Here is a 13,525-nt window from a genome sequence, read left to right as displayed (position 1 = left end):
GGACTCCCAACGGCTATAAACGGCTAGTTTCTTCAATCCAACGGTCAGGAAGGACTATTTAGAGGTTGGAGAAGTATTTAAGAGGGAGTATTCATCAGAGGAAGTAAGCTTTGGAAAATACATCAAGTGCATTCAAGAGAGAACCCTAGCAAGGCAAGCTTCATCCAAGTGCTTCATTCAAGAATCAAAAGAAAGTGGTTGAGCAGATTCAAAGAGTCATCAAGAGCTCCATCCATCCTTGAAGAGTGAAGCATCCTTGACAAAGAAGAGAGAAGTCACATCAAGCGATAAATATTCTCTAAACTCTTCTTTGTAGATTATATTGTTATATTTGCTCATTTAGGAGTTTAAATCTTCTTCCTTTGTTTATTAAACTACTTGTAAAGGTTGGTTGGTTAGCCCGCAAAACCAACGGAATAGGTTGATTGGTGAACCCGGAAAACCAATTGTAAAGGTTCGTTGGTGAGCCCGTAAAACCAACATAGGTTGTTGGTAAGCCCGTAAAACCAACGTAGGTTGTTGGTGAACCCGTAAAACCAATTGTATAGGTTCGTTGGTGAGCCCGTAAAACCAACATAGGTTTTGGTGAACCCGGAAAACCAAAGTGTAAAGGTTTTTAGATTGTGAGCCCGGAAAACAATCCAACTGTAATCCGCGGGATTATAGTGAATTCCCAAGGGGTCGCTTGGGGAGTGGACGTAGGTGCTAAGGAGAGCACCGAACCACTATACTTCTTGTTGTTTGTATTGTGATTTGTTTATTTCACTAACTCATCAATTAACATAAGTAAGACAGTTAAAATCAAAGAGAAACCAATTCACCCCCCCCTCTTGGCTTGTCACCTTGGGCAACATTATTCATAAGAAAAGAAAAATTGAAAAGGTGCTATTCATGAAATTAAAGTAGGCTGGGTAAAATACAGAAGTACAACTAGAATATTTTATGATCAGAGGATACGTGCCGAGTGAAAGAAAATTTTTTATAAAATAGCCATATGACTAGTTATATTTTATAAGATAAAATATTGGGCAGCTGAAAATAATATATTATCATATGAGTATGGCAAAAATAAGGATATTGAGATGAATGCATGTGATAAAAGAAAAGATGCAACAATAAATGAGGTTATTCATAAAAAAGTAAAGGTAAGACTAACTGAGAACAAATTAAGAGGAGTACATCTTAGATGATTTGGACATCTACAATGTAGGCCAAGAGATGCATTAGTACGAAAAAATAATTTGATACAAATACAAGAAAAAAGAAGTAGAGGTAGACTATAAATTGTACGAGATGAAGCAAAAGGAATGACCTGATATCTATAAATTATTCAGAAATTGTGGCTCTAAATAGAGCGGAAAAAAGATTCATATAGCCAACCCTAACTTAGTTGAGTTGAGTTCCTCATGTATGTTGCTAGCGAAAATCGGTCATAATTTTCTTTGTCGCATAACTTAAAATGCTTTTAAACTTTAGTGTGATTAAATGACTAACTTAAAAGCTAAAAATAATTATCAGTAGTTGTAAAGCTTGGTACTAAAAGTTTCTTTTAAGAAGAAAAGACATTAGAAGTTCCTCTTTAGCATCCCCCTGATCCCAATTCCCTAAAAATAGAAATGATAGAATAGCAAAATCATTAAATAAGTCACTCTATTCCTGGGAAAACCATAAAGCATCTCCACTGTAACTCAGCCTTCCATAAAACGGGTATCATGTTGATACTTGAAAATAAACAAGTGAGGTTCTCATTCCATTAAACCATAATTTATGGAATGCAACTCTGAAACATCTCCACTTGAGTTCTACTTTACATGTAACTCCAAATCACATTACATTTAGAAGCTTGCAGAGGCAGCATAATCTTTGGCCCTGCACCTTCTCAAGAAGTTAGCTCGAAAGGCAACAAAGACAAAGCCCCATGGCCTACACCTTTATAATGGCGTGGCAAGGGCTCCTCATGACTTGGTTTTCTGACATTGATCGCAACTTCATTTCCTTGATGGCTGGATCCTCTAACAGCAGCACCTTGTCCCTGTCCCTGACTCCCACCATGTGGATATGATCTCCATCCTCCCTCTCCTTTCTCCTAAACAAAAGCCTTTGCTCTCTTAGCTCCAGCCCTATCACCATGGACACAACCATCTTCATCACCCCTGCAGTACCCCATACACCCATGGATTATCAGATGCTTCATAATTAGGAAGTGGATGTTGATCTGGCTTTTAGCAACAAAGAAAATTTACTCCTATTGCCTAACAATTTTAAGGCACCTTCATGGTCACAAGGTCAGCATGTCTGATCAAGTAGGCTTAAGATAAAGATTTGAAATTTAGAGCCAAAAAAAAAATGAAGATTGTACAAAAATGTCAAAAAACAAAAGATATCTATAGATTTTGACAAAAATAAAGCACATAAGATAATTAATATATTAATGTACACATTTGACAGTAGGTGCCGAAGAAATAAGAAAAAAAAATGCTAGTAAAAACACCATTACCAATAACAACAAATATATTTCTTGAATAAACCGAGTCTGGACTAGTATTTGGAGAACCATTTGGATAAGGAAAAAATTGAGAATAATTTTACATTCTATCAGTAATTTGGAGAATATTATCACGATGCTTCTATCATGTTGTAAACACATATTATGACAATTTAATGCATCATAGCTGTACAACTATATGATGTCCCCATTGTTGTTGCTTAACAATTTAGTGTTACAATTTTCAACATAAGAATAAGTTGATGTTAGCTGTATGTAAAATATGTAGAGTGCTGTATTGCTGTTATTTTTTGACAGTTAGAATTTTTAATTTCTCATGATGATGGTTAGCAACAGTTGTTAAGACAAAGCAATATAATACTTATGGGAAAAAAGAGGTGGAAAATTTTCAGCTAGATCATAGATAGGAGCACCTTGTATCAATATACCATTATACAGTAAAATCAACAGGAAAATTTCCATGGTGCAACACTCAGCAACTAAAGCATTTTCTTACCAAATGTGGAGGTGGCTCCAATGGAGATGTCATGCCAATGCAACCCAGTGGAGACTCTCACAGTGATCACCCCTCCTCATCACCCTTTCCTCCCCCTCTCTTCTGAACTAGCATGCCCCCAGGCTGCAGCTCCCACTCAATGTTGCCACCCATGCCGCAGCCTCCAGCGACAACGCTGCTCGAATTGCTGCTCAATTTAGAGCTTCTCTTGAAGAGCCTCTTTGATCTCAACTTCATCATTCTTCCTCTCTTTGTCTCTCTTTCTTTCTCAATGTGTGCAGATTGTTTGGTGTCTTTGGGGAGTGCTGCTTTATAGAGAGGTTGGATAGGCTTTGGAGGCATCCATCAGGATAAAGACTTTATTAAGAGACAAGTGCTGCTTTATGTCTAAAGAAATGGGAAAGTATAGGCTTTGATAAGCTTCTTTTTCTAAAGGGCTTTGTTAAACACAAAAGAAAAGGAAATTTTATTACTTCTTGGTGAGTTTTGTTGGCTAAAGAGATGGTATGCTTTGAATGTCCTATTAGAATAGCAGTGCGAGTGGAGTTTCTTCTGGCGAGTTTTAAGGGGGATTTCAGAGCACCAAGAAGTTTTCATACCAATTCATGAATTAACTCTTTTAACATACTAATATACAATGAGGACCTTGAACCGTGAAATCCGATATGAACCGGACCACTATTTAGCAATTATTCTATTGCTTTGCATATTTTAACATGTTCCTCGATTTTCCCTTAGTTATATAGATGTTAATGAATAAAAATCTCGGGTATATTTGAATGCACCCTGTAGACCATCCCCATGGGGGCGGTGAAGGGAGAGCACCCAACTTGCTTAGAAAGACCCTATTTCTGAGCCTTCCCCTCCTCCTTTTGAGTCATCTTGGATGAGAAGAAAGAGACCGACTTCATCGACTTCCAATGTCCGTGTGGAATGCAACTTGTTCGCTGAAGTGGAGGCGCTTTCCCCCCATGCCGTGACTTTGACTTTGAGTATGATGAATGAGTGGAAAGATCTTTTATAGAAGTTCCCTGTCCGATCCAACCAATGAGTTCGTATCGAAAATATATCCCTTCTGCACTACAAACGAAACGAAGGGTGCCGTTACAACACAAGAACCAGACAAAAATGGAGCATGCTTACTTACCAAATTATTTGTCGGGTAATGAGTTTACTGACACTTTTATTGGACACAAACCCATTGTGACTATTTACTCATGTGTTCAATGTATTTCTAATTCTTCTTTATCACAAAAATCGTAGGCAATCTTAATGCATGTGTTACTTTGCATAGGAATCGTTAGCATTAGATGCTTAAATATATTGCACTTTATTTTCTATTTATGATAGGGATATATAATGTGAGGGATAATATACATACAAGCTTATTATTGAATAGATCCATTTTAACCATATTTTGGCATGTGTTCAACATGTCTCTAGTTTTTTCCTTAGTTAAATAGGAATTAATAATGAATAACAATTATGAGCATATACAAATTCACATGGTACTTTGCTTATGAATGGATGTCATTGGATGCTCAAATATCATGTTATTTCTTGATAGCTAGGGATACAATTAGGGATGGCAATCGGGTCGAGTCAGACATAAACAGGTCGGGTTACATACAGATCGGGTCGGAAAATCATAAACCTAAACCTGACCTGTTTATTAAACAGGTCAGAAATTACAACCTGAATCCGACCTGTTTATTAAATAGGTAACCCGACCCGATCCGTTTAACTTATTTAATAAACAGGTAACTTATTTGCCCAACCCGACCCGACCTGTTTAACCTGTTTGCCCAACCTGACCCGTTTAACCTGTTTAAACCTGTTTAACCTGCCCAACCTAACCTGTTTAACCTGCCCAACCCAACCTGTTTAACCTGCCCAATCCGACCCGTTTAACCTATTTGGACCTGTTTAACCTGCCCAACCAAACCTGTTTAATAAATAGGTAACCACTAACCACTTAGGCTCTTAGCCTTAGACCTTAGCCCAATCCAATCCGACCTAACCTGTTTTATACATTAAGCAGCACTAGAAAAAAAAGAAGGTAAATATAGAAAACATTACAAAAATCTTGTCCCAACATTATTGACATTAAAAAAGCATTCAATCTTTACAAAAAGCTGAACATAAGGAATACAAGTTATTTATTCATTCATCTAATACCAGCAATATTCAAAAAACATTTAATCTTTACAAAGACAAGGAATACAAGTCAAATCATCCAAATTTACATATGGAATAGCCCGAAAAGAAAATCTGCTTCACATAGAACAAATGTCAATATACATGATTGCCTCTGATGCTAGGAAAGCATGGTACTTCTTAGCAAGCTTTTTGACCAGCTTCTTGTTTTTGTTCATTTTTTTAGTGCTTCAACATCTATATAGTCAAGCCCTATTTTCTCTGTCTGCAGAAGACATAATCAAGCATTAGTATAATATTTTGTTGCTGCAAATTGCAGTTAATGAAAATGAGCTACTAGATGTTTTCATTTTTCTTCATACATTGTTGATCAACAAATATAATGCAGATGTAGTTTAATGATCTTGTCCCTAAGTTATTTAAATCAATAATATGTATTTATGAGCTTTACAAGTGATGAGCTTACCAGTATAGGCGAGTGATGAGTCGCAATTCCTCCGGTTCCAAGAATGCTTGTTGAATTTGAGCTCTGGCACACCTTTTTGTATTAAGAAAGGTCCAAGTTCCTCTGCCTCTTCATAGCCAATAGAAGAACAACCAGGCCCTGAATTCAAATGCATAGGACAAGTTATTTGTATGATGTTTGCCATTAAAAATTATATTAGGTAAACATAAGATCTACTGAAATGCTTATCTTTTTGGGGGTCATAGTTTTTCAGACCAATTTGTAGCTCAATGGTTTCAGAAAAATTGCGCTTCTTCTCCCGAGAATCATTTGCAATATGAGAGATTGCTTCCCTCAAAACATCACTCTGTAACTTACTGTAGAAATGGTGAAGAGAACAGATAGTCAGTTTTCAATCACAAGAATATAAACACTGACAAAAATGTGGTTGCTAAAACACGACATTTTCATAACCCAGAAAGCAGCAGCGTATCACAGAAAAGAGCCTGTATCGCAAAAAAGTTGATTAATACAACTTGATTAATACAAATCAAAGAGCCCGTATTGCAAAAAAGTTGCTTCAACAGATGGCAGAAAATTAATGAAAAGATAAGGAGAGAAAAGAGTTTGGTACCTCAATATAAGGGGACAAAAGTTATGTGATCGAACAGATCAAGTACCAGTTGCCTGCACCAACTTCAGATCACAAATTAAGTTCATATCGGGCACAAGAGAGCAATAGCAAAGAGCTGAACATCATTGCATACAACCAAGAATATCAAGTACCAGTTGCCTGCACCAACTCCATGCGTCCCTAACAAACAAAACCAGGCCAATAGAACTACAACCAAGAATCATAGACCCAGATCATCAGACCAACTGAACACCTAATATCTTCACCTCTTGCCCCTCCGATGATGGCTATTAGACTATTATTGAATAAAAATAAAAATAGCATTGCATACATCAAGATGAATTTCCTTTTGCTTGGCAATCTCGATCTCCAGATGAATTTTCTTGCTTTGTCCTAAAGTTACAAACTTACAATAGCAACCTGTGCAAAAAAAGAATCTAGCAAAAGAAACTATCAAATAGCTATATTGAATAACATAAGAATGAACATGTCTCATTATAACATAAGAATGATTTCAAGAAAACAGCAAGATTCATAGTTTCTATAAAGCATTCATATATTGAATAAGAAACTACCAAATAGCTATAAATATCAACTTAATATTGAATAACCACCATCATAAGGTCCATAACTCCATAAATCCAATGACACCATCCATAGTCAAAGCAAAACTAAAAAAAAGAGCGAAACAATAACAACATCCATATTTAAACCAAAACCAAAAAGGAGTATCCATGATCATGATTCATCTCACTATGAATTAGATTCAACATTGGCCGAGCATTGAGTTGATTGAGTTTCATTGTAGGAACTTGAGTTTATGACATCTTCTACAGTCTCATCTAAACTCGGCCTCCTCAACATCTACATTGAAATATTGCAATAATTAATAATAAATTCATTCAAAAAATAATAGAAATATAATTCATAAAACATATACCTTTCTTTTCAAACACCCAATCTCGAGTACAAATCAAGGCCTCGGCAATATCCGATTTAAGAGCACTATGATACTTATCAAGTACTCGCCCACTAATACTAAAAGCAGATTCAGAGGCAACCGTAGATATTGGAATAGTTAGAATATCACGTGCCATAAGAGATAGTTGAGGATAATGAGACTGCTTGGTTTTCCAAAAATCAAGGATATCCAAATTGGATATCCTATCAACTCTAGGCCCATCCAAATATAATTCCAATTGAGACTTCTGTACAGTAGTAGCAAAACCAAAGCTTTCAAATGTATCAAATCCTACATTATTGAAAAAATGGAATAAGTTATTTATAAGAAACAATACCATATACAAGCACAATACATTTATTTTAGATTTTAAAAAAAATATATTACCTTAAAAGCATCTGCTTTTCTAAATGCCTTAGAAGTTTCAGAAGAAGTACCGATCTCCATATCTCTATGAGTTGATGTGATAGCAGTTGGAGTTTTAGAAGAAGCAAGCATATACTGATTAAAGAGAGAAAACATACAATCACGGATGTGCATGCTCTCAGTAGAACCATACCCATTCAACTTCTTATAACAATACTCCACAAACTGAAATTTGTACCGAGGATCCAAAATAACTGCCATGGACAAGATTAAGCTATGATCCGACCAATACTTTTCAAATTTTTGATACATCTGCCGTGTCATTCTTTGTATGAAAGCATCTGCACTCTGCATCTCTTGAGGAAAATATTTAGCTCCGGAGAATACTAAGTAGCATCATAGAATGCACTCAACAACTTGCTAATCTTCTCAAGTTTACCCCACTCCTCTTCAGATGGACAATGCTTGTAATTAGAGTCACTTAATTTCAAATGAAGAAAGGCACGACGGTAAAAGAGAGCACTATCTAGCATCGAAAAAGTTGAATTCCATCTTGTAGGAACATCTTGCCTTAAGTCTTTTTTACTTTCCAAAGAAACTTGTCTAACACATTCCAAAATTTTTTGTTTCCGAACTTGTGAACCTCTCACATATTTAATACTTTCACGAATTTTAGAGATGGGTTCATCTATCTCCTTTAATCCTTCTTGTACAATTAAGTTAAGAATATGATCACAACATCAGACATGAAAGAACTCACCATCCGAGTAAAGTGCATTGTTCAAATTAAGTTGGATCTTTAGCATGTCAACAAAAACATCATTTACGGATGCATTATCTAAAGTCATGCAATACAATTTTTTTTCAATCCCCCAATCAATCAACAAATTGTAAATTATTTCACATAAAGTTATGCCACTATGTGGAGGAGGCATGAAGCGAAAGTTAAGAACTTTCTTTTGTAACACCCATTCATCATCAATAAAATAGGCAGTTAAACATAAATCGCCATCGGTAGTAATGGAGGTCCACAAATCCGAAGTTAAACTTATCCTAGAAGGAATTGAATATAGCCACAGTACTAATTTTTCCTTATCTTTTTTATATAATTTCAACAAATCAGCCTTTACAGTATTCCTTGATACTAACTTGGCCTCCTCACGAACATAAGCAAATAAAGATTTAATGCCTTCATACTCAACAAATTGAAATGGTAGATCATGCTTAATAATTGCAAGTGTTAGCAATTCACGAAATTTGTCAGGATTAAACTTAGTAGAACACATTGATATGGATCCTTGAGCTTGTGATAAGATCATCTGTCCTATGTCACGGTTCTTTCCGCAATTCTCTAAATAACGTTTTAGATTTCCGGTCTCAACCTTACCACCAAATGAATATTCTGCACCACACTTTATACACTTGCATTTTTTAGTTGCTTCATTTATATGATAATATTGATAAACAGGAGAAGTCAATTTTCTTTTACATTTTCCATGTGTGGAGTCACATACAACTGCATTAGAACCTAAGGGCGTCGATTCATTTGCCCTATCACCATCACTCTCTAACTCTATATTCACGAATTGTTTATCCATCTATATCATATAATTTAAAATTATATCAGAATACCAATTTAGAAAAAAAATAATTTGAAAAGAAAATAGAAATATAAAGCATTGAGGTTGAAACCATTAGGTTATAAAGCATTTACTTTTGCTGAGTCAGATTTATCAAAATAATCTCCAATACTTAGATGTTCGACTGCTTATATTTTCCAACAACTGTAAATGCACTGCAAAAAAACAAAATAATAATGTTAAAAATAGTTAGAAAATCACTGTAAACGCACTGCAAAAAAATAAAATAATAAAAACATGAATCTTCGGAAACTCTTATCAAAGTTAAGGCCAAAGAAAGCCCCTCTTACTAAGAGGATCAAAGCTTTAAGCATAAATCTTACTATTATTTCCCCAAAAAAAGTGACGCTCTCATTCTAAGAAAGCTACAGGATTTTGTATAACATGACGACATGCATCTTGGGGTTTTACCAGCATTCAAAAAGAAAGAGAAGAAGAGAGGAAAGACCGAAAGATCAAAGGAAGAAAAAAGAATAGATGGATCTTTCTTACCTCGGTAGAGTAGAGGATCCGACCTCTTTATGAGCTCTTCCGTTCAACCTTGGTTCCCAGGACCCGTCGAGCCGCCGCGGTCGCCGTCGACGGGGAGGCCGAAGTTGTCGGCATGGGGGAGGAGAGGGCGGAGGTCCAGAGGAGAGGGCTCGGGAGGCGAAGAATTTGGAGGAGAGGAGAGGGGAGAGACTCGAGAGAGACTGAGGGAGGGAATAGAGCTCGGGTGGCGCACAAACCCGAACCCTAAGTCCCTAACTAAGGAGAAGTCGCGGACGGTGGAGTGTGGTCCTCAAGCCGCCGCGGTCGCCGTCGACAGGGAGGCCAAAGTTGTCAGTACGGAGGAGGAGAGGGCGGAGGCAGAGGTCCGGAGGAGAGAGGAGAGACTCTGAGAGAGACTGAGGCCTGAGGGAGGGATAGCCGAATTGAGCTCGGGCGGTGCAGCACAAACCCTAAGTCCTAACCCTAAGGAGAAGAGTAGAAGACGGGAAGTCGCGGACTGTGACTTGGAGACTGTGCGGACGCGATGAAATTGGGCTGACGCGGGGAGTTGGGCCGAGGCAAATAAAACGGGCTGAGGCGGGGAGTTGGGCCGACCCTAGGTTTTGTGGGTTGTGGCCCTTGTCTATCAGCCCAAAAAGTAAATGGGTTAACGGGTTACACGGGTCAGACATCTAAAATCCGTATCCGACCCAATTAATAAACAGGTTAAACGGGTCAACCTGTTTACGACCCGAACCTGTTTAGGCCAAATCCAAACCTATTTATGGCGGGTCGAACATGGGTTGGGTTGGCGGGTTGGGTCACATTTTGCCACCCCTAGATACAATTTGATGGTTCATAAGTATAATTTTTATTTGAGATAAACAAATTTGATTTTGTCGTTTAAGACAATACCTATGAGAAAAGATCGATGAAAGATTGTCTCTTAAATAAATTTAAAAATATAAAGAAGTGAGAATATTTTTCAAGCATGATTTGGTGGTACAAACCACACATAATACTTAAGCATTTGATATATGATAGAGATTGTAAATTCTTTTTACTGATGAATATTTCAAATTCACTATTGAATGTATTCTCCAATATGCAAGGATGGGAAAAATGATAGCTAGTCCAAATATTTCTTACAAGATGGAACTTCTCTTACATACACTTTTTTTTAAAAAAAAAATACATATACTTTAAATTAATATTTTTTCTAACTTGCATAAGTCATCGGTGAGATTCTACACCAAGACACTAGCCTGGTCCATAAAGATGCATGCACTATTGAATACCTAATAGAAATCATTAACATAACTCCCTTATTGATCATTAGATGTCCACATTCTTCAAGTAATCCAATATTTACTCATAGTTGTGGTGGTAGTGGGGGTCTAGACTTAATCTTGAGTTGGATTACAATTTAAAAGAGGCCTAACTAAAAGGCTAACCCAGACCAAATCACATTCACTCCATATTATAGAAATGAGCTTTTATGCGCTAAGGTTAACCTATGTTCACACTAGCTCTGACCAGCCTATATTCAAACTACAACCTAGGATTACAGTTGACCTCTTTTGACTGGCTCTAGCCATAAAGTAGCTATTTGTTGGTTCCAACTAATTTTGCCAATTCTTTTCTCATAAAAATACTTGTTTTCAGAAAAAATGAATCAAAGAGCAAGTTCTCTCCACTAACGAGCTTGGATGAATGCAGAACTCTTTTGTTTTAGTGGGTTGGTGATGTAAAATCACTTATTTATCCCATTACCATGGTTCATTATGGTTTCTCCTTTCTAAAAAGATTTTACTATCATTTAGACTAGCAGGTCATGTTAGAAATCCCCCATTGCAAGGATAAAAATTCATGTAGGCCTACTTTTTAGAAAGCCGCTATCAACTTTGATTTCTATTAAGGTGAAACAGATTTGGGAGAGCATTGTTCTGGCCTTAGATAGCATTTGATTACAAAATAAAGTTTGAAGGGATAAAAAAATCTAAATAGTTTCTTATGTATTTGAATTTTATTATAAAATAAAATGGCTCTGCTATTTTCAAATATTTTTAAAAATATTTAAAAAGATGCTCTATTACCTACCAAGCATTTGATTTTATTCCATGACCCTGGTGCCATTTTAATCACCTTGCCATGTAGGTGATATTTTTCTTTGATGTCTTGCCAAGCTATAATATTATCTTGCTGGCCAAAAAATTGTGTCTAGCAGTATAATCATGAAGCTATGTGCCATGCCATGTGTTATATACTACCTATTAAACACTGCATTGGTTATCAAAGGATATTAGATGCATCCAAAGAATTGATTGATAGGATTTGTAGCATCAAAAGGGTTTAGCTTAGGGTGGAGCAAGAAGAGATACACACATTGTGGTACCAATGTACCCAACTATCTGAAAGAAAGAATTTCCTAATATCAACTTCGTAATTTCTAATGCTGATGCATATTTATTAGAAGCTTAAAAAAATTAAAAATGAAGAAAAAGAGGCACACCAAGACATTGCATGGACTTGGATAATAAAAGAGTTACATAATCATTCATTTCATTAAGTAGTAGTAGTTTGATCCTCAAATGCCATACAATTTGCCATGGAGAAGATATTAGATTTTCATACCCTAGAAATGGTGGTTATAATGCTCTTGAAGGTTCATACAGGATAATCATAAAGGCCTCCAAGCATTTTTCAATTAACACTTTTTTAATTTAGTAAACATTAATAATGGAACAATATTTGGAATTAGGTATTGCTTATAACTCGATTATCCATTAACAAGATATTAGACTTGAAAATAAGCAGTACATTTTTGTGGACTAGGAATTTCTCTACATTTGTGATTAATCTTTTATAGGTTGATATACGTTTGACTATTGGCTCGAATGAACCTAAAATTAATTAAATCTTGCACTCATTTTCAAGTTCATCTCTCGTTAAAGTGCAATCTAGTTTGCACCAGAAAACAAAAATTTTTCATTTTGAGATCAAGTGAGATACATGATGGTATTTAGGATCAGTGATCAGCGAGGATTTATTATACCCACTGTTGGCCATCTTGGCCAGTTCAAATAGATTTGGATGATCAGATAGATTTGGAGGAAGATTCACCATATTGAGTACTCAATCATGAACCAAGACTTCGGGAGGCTATAAGTTCTAATCCTGGAGGAAAATAATGATGCAACAAAATGCTAAGTAGATGGAGTCGAGATCTAACTTCTATCCTAATTTGAAAATATTCACTATTTTTTATTTTAGAAAAAAAATATTTCAACTAGAAGAGGAATCCAACCTTAAGGGCCTTGTACCATAATTTTGTATACATGATTAGGAGAAAGTAAAAAAGGGTATTACCTTGCACTTCCCTTTTATTAACTAGAGAAGAATTTCATTCAGATTTGGAACTCAAAACTCACTAGCATAAATAGATGATATGTTATTTTTTTTAATAAAAGTGAAAGGCTTAGAATCCTGCTTCCGAAATTCTATTATTTATTATTATTTTTTGAAAGGTCCGAGTTAATCCGATTGAAAGAATTGCAATTACTATTTACCAATTGCTGGTAGCCCTATAATTACAGAGCCTGCGCAATACACGAGCCATCCTATGGATCATAATAACCTCGGTCATCCTCAGAACATGAAGATCGAACTTCTGGAGTACCGCATTTCTTTTTTATTTAATCCACCTAAAACAGTATTTATGACCATACGAAACTCCATCGAAACAAAGGTGCATTGGCTCTGTAAACTTTTGCCACCCATTGTAACAACTGGCTATGCACAAATTAATGTCATTTGCATTACTGAAGACTTGCAGAAATAGGCAGGTAT

At 36.0% G+C, this 13,525-nt stretch overlaps 1 protein-coding gene and 1 pseudogene across 8 annotated transcripts; both read right to left on the bottom strand.

Moving 5' to 3' along the window:
• Positions 1-816: 816 nt before the first annotated feature.
• LOC120113157 (BAG family molecular chaperone regulator 3-like) lies at positions 817-4,171 on the bottom strand (annotated as a pseudogene). The gene is made up of 2 exons (XR_015977190.2): positions 3,003-4,171; positions 817-2,153 (listed from the first exon to the last, which is right to left on the bottom strand). The product of XR_015977190.2 is annotated as a BAG family molecular chaperone regulator 3-like (transcript).
• A 724-nt stretch (positions 4,172-4,895) lies between these two features.
• LOC113461796 (ribosomal protein L10A family protein) lies at positions 4,896-10,152 on the bottom strand. Of its 7 annotated transcripts, none has more exons than XR_015977196.2 (9): positions 9,698-10,152; positions 7,587-9,360; positions 7,179-7,490; positions 6,570-7,102; positions 6,391-6,445; positions 6,239-6,300; positions 6,068-6,110; positions 5,626-5,981; positions 4,896-5,424 (listed from the first exon to the last, which is right to left on the bottom strand). XR_015977196.2 is itself a non-coding variant. In XM_088719997.2 (9 exons), exons 6-9 carry the CDS (start codon positions 6,073-6,075, stop codon positions 5,405-5,407), a joined length of 267 nt encoding a protein of 88 aa, XP_088576123.1. In that variant the 5' UTR covers positions 6,076-6,110; positions 6,239-6,300; positions 6,391-7,102; positions 7,179-7,490; positions 7,587-9,360; positions 9,698-10,152; the 3' UTR covers positions 4,896-5,404. The 7 variants fall into 7 exon arrangements, 2 of the variants coding, with proteins under 2 accessions (XP_088576123.1, XP_089786260.1); XM_088719997.2 differs by having other exon boundaries at positions 5,626-5,763; positions 5,881-5,981; positions 6,391-7,102; XM_089930134.1 differs by having other exon boundaries at positions 5,626-5,763; positions 5,881-5,981; positions 6,239-7,102.
• Between the last annotated feature and the right edge of the window lie 3,373 nt (positions 10,153-13,525).

The sequence above is a fragment of the Phoenix dactylifera genome, chromosome 4, assembly GCF_051530095.1.
Source record: "Phoenix dactylifera cultivar Ajwa chromosome 4, Ajwa_hap1_PhDact_Kaust_v1.1, whole genome shotgun sequence".
In the NCBI taxonomy this organism is placed as follows: Eukaryota; Viridiplantae; Streptophyta; class Magnoliopsida; order Arecales; family Arecaceae; genus Phoenix; species Phoenix dactylifera.
This window is presented reverse-complemented; position numbering and strand designations above follow the sequence as displayed.

Excerpts from the sequence above, each read along its gene's own strand:
- LOC113461796 (XM_089930134.1), bottom strand. Across the intron at positions 5,764-5,880 it reads AACCATTGAGCTACAAATTG|GGCCTGGTTGTTCTTCTATT; the intron begins GTCTGAAAAACT and ends ATTTGAATTCAG. Across the intron at positions 5,425-5,625 it reads CTCATCACTCGCCTATACTG|ACAGAGAAAATAGGGCTTGA; the intron begins GTAAGCTCATCA and ends TGTCTTCTGCAG.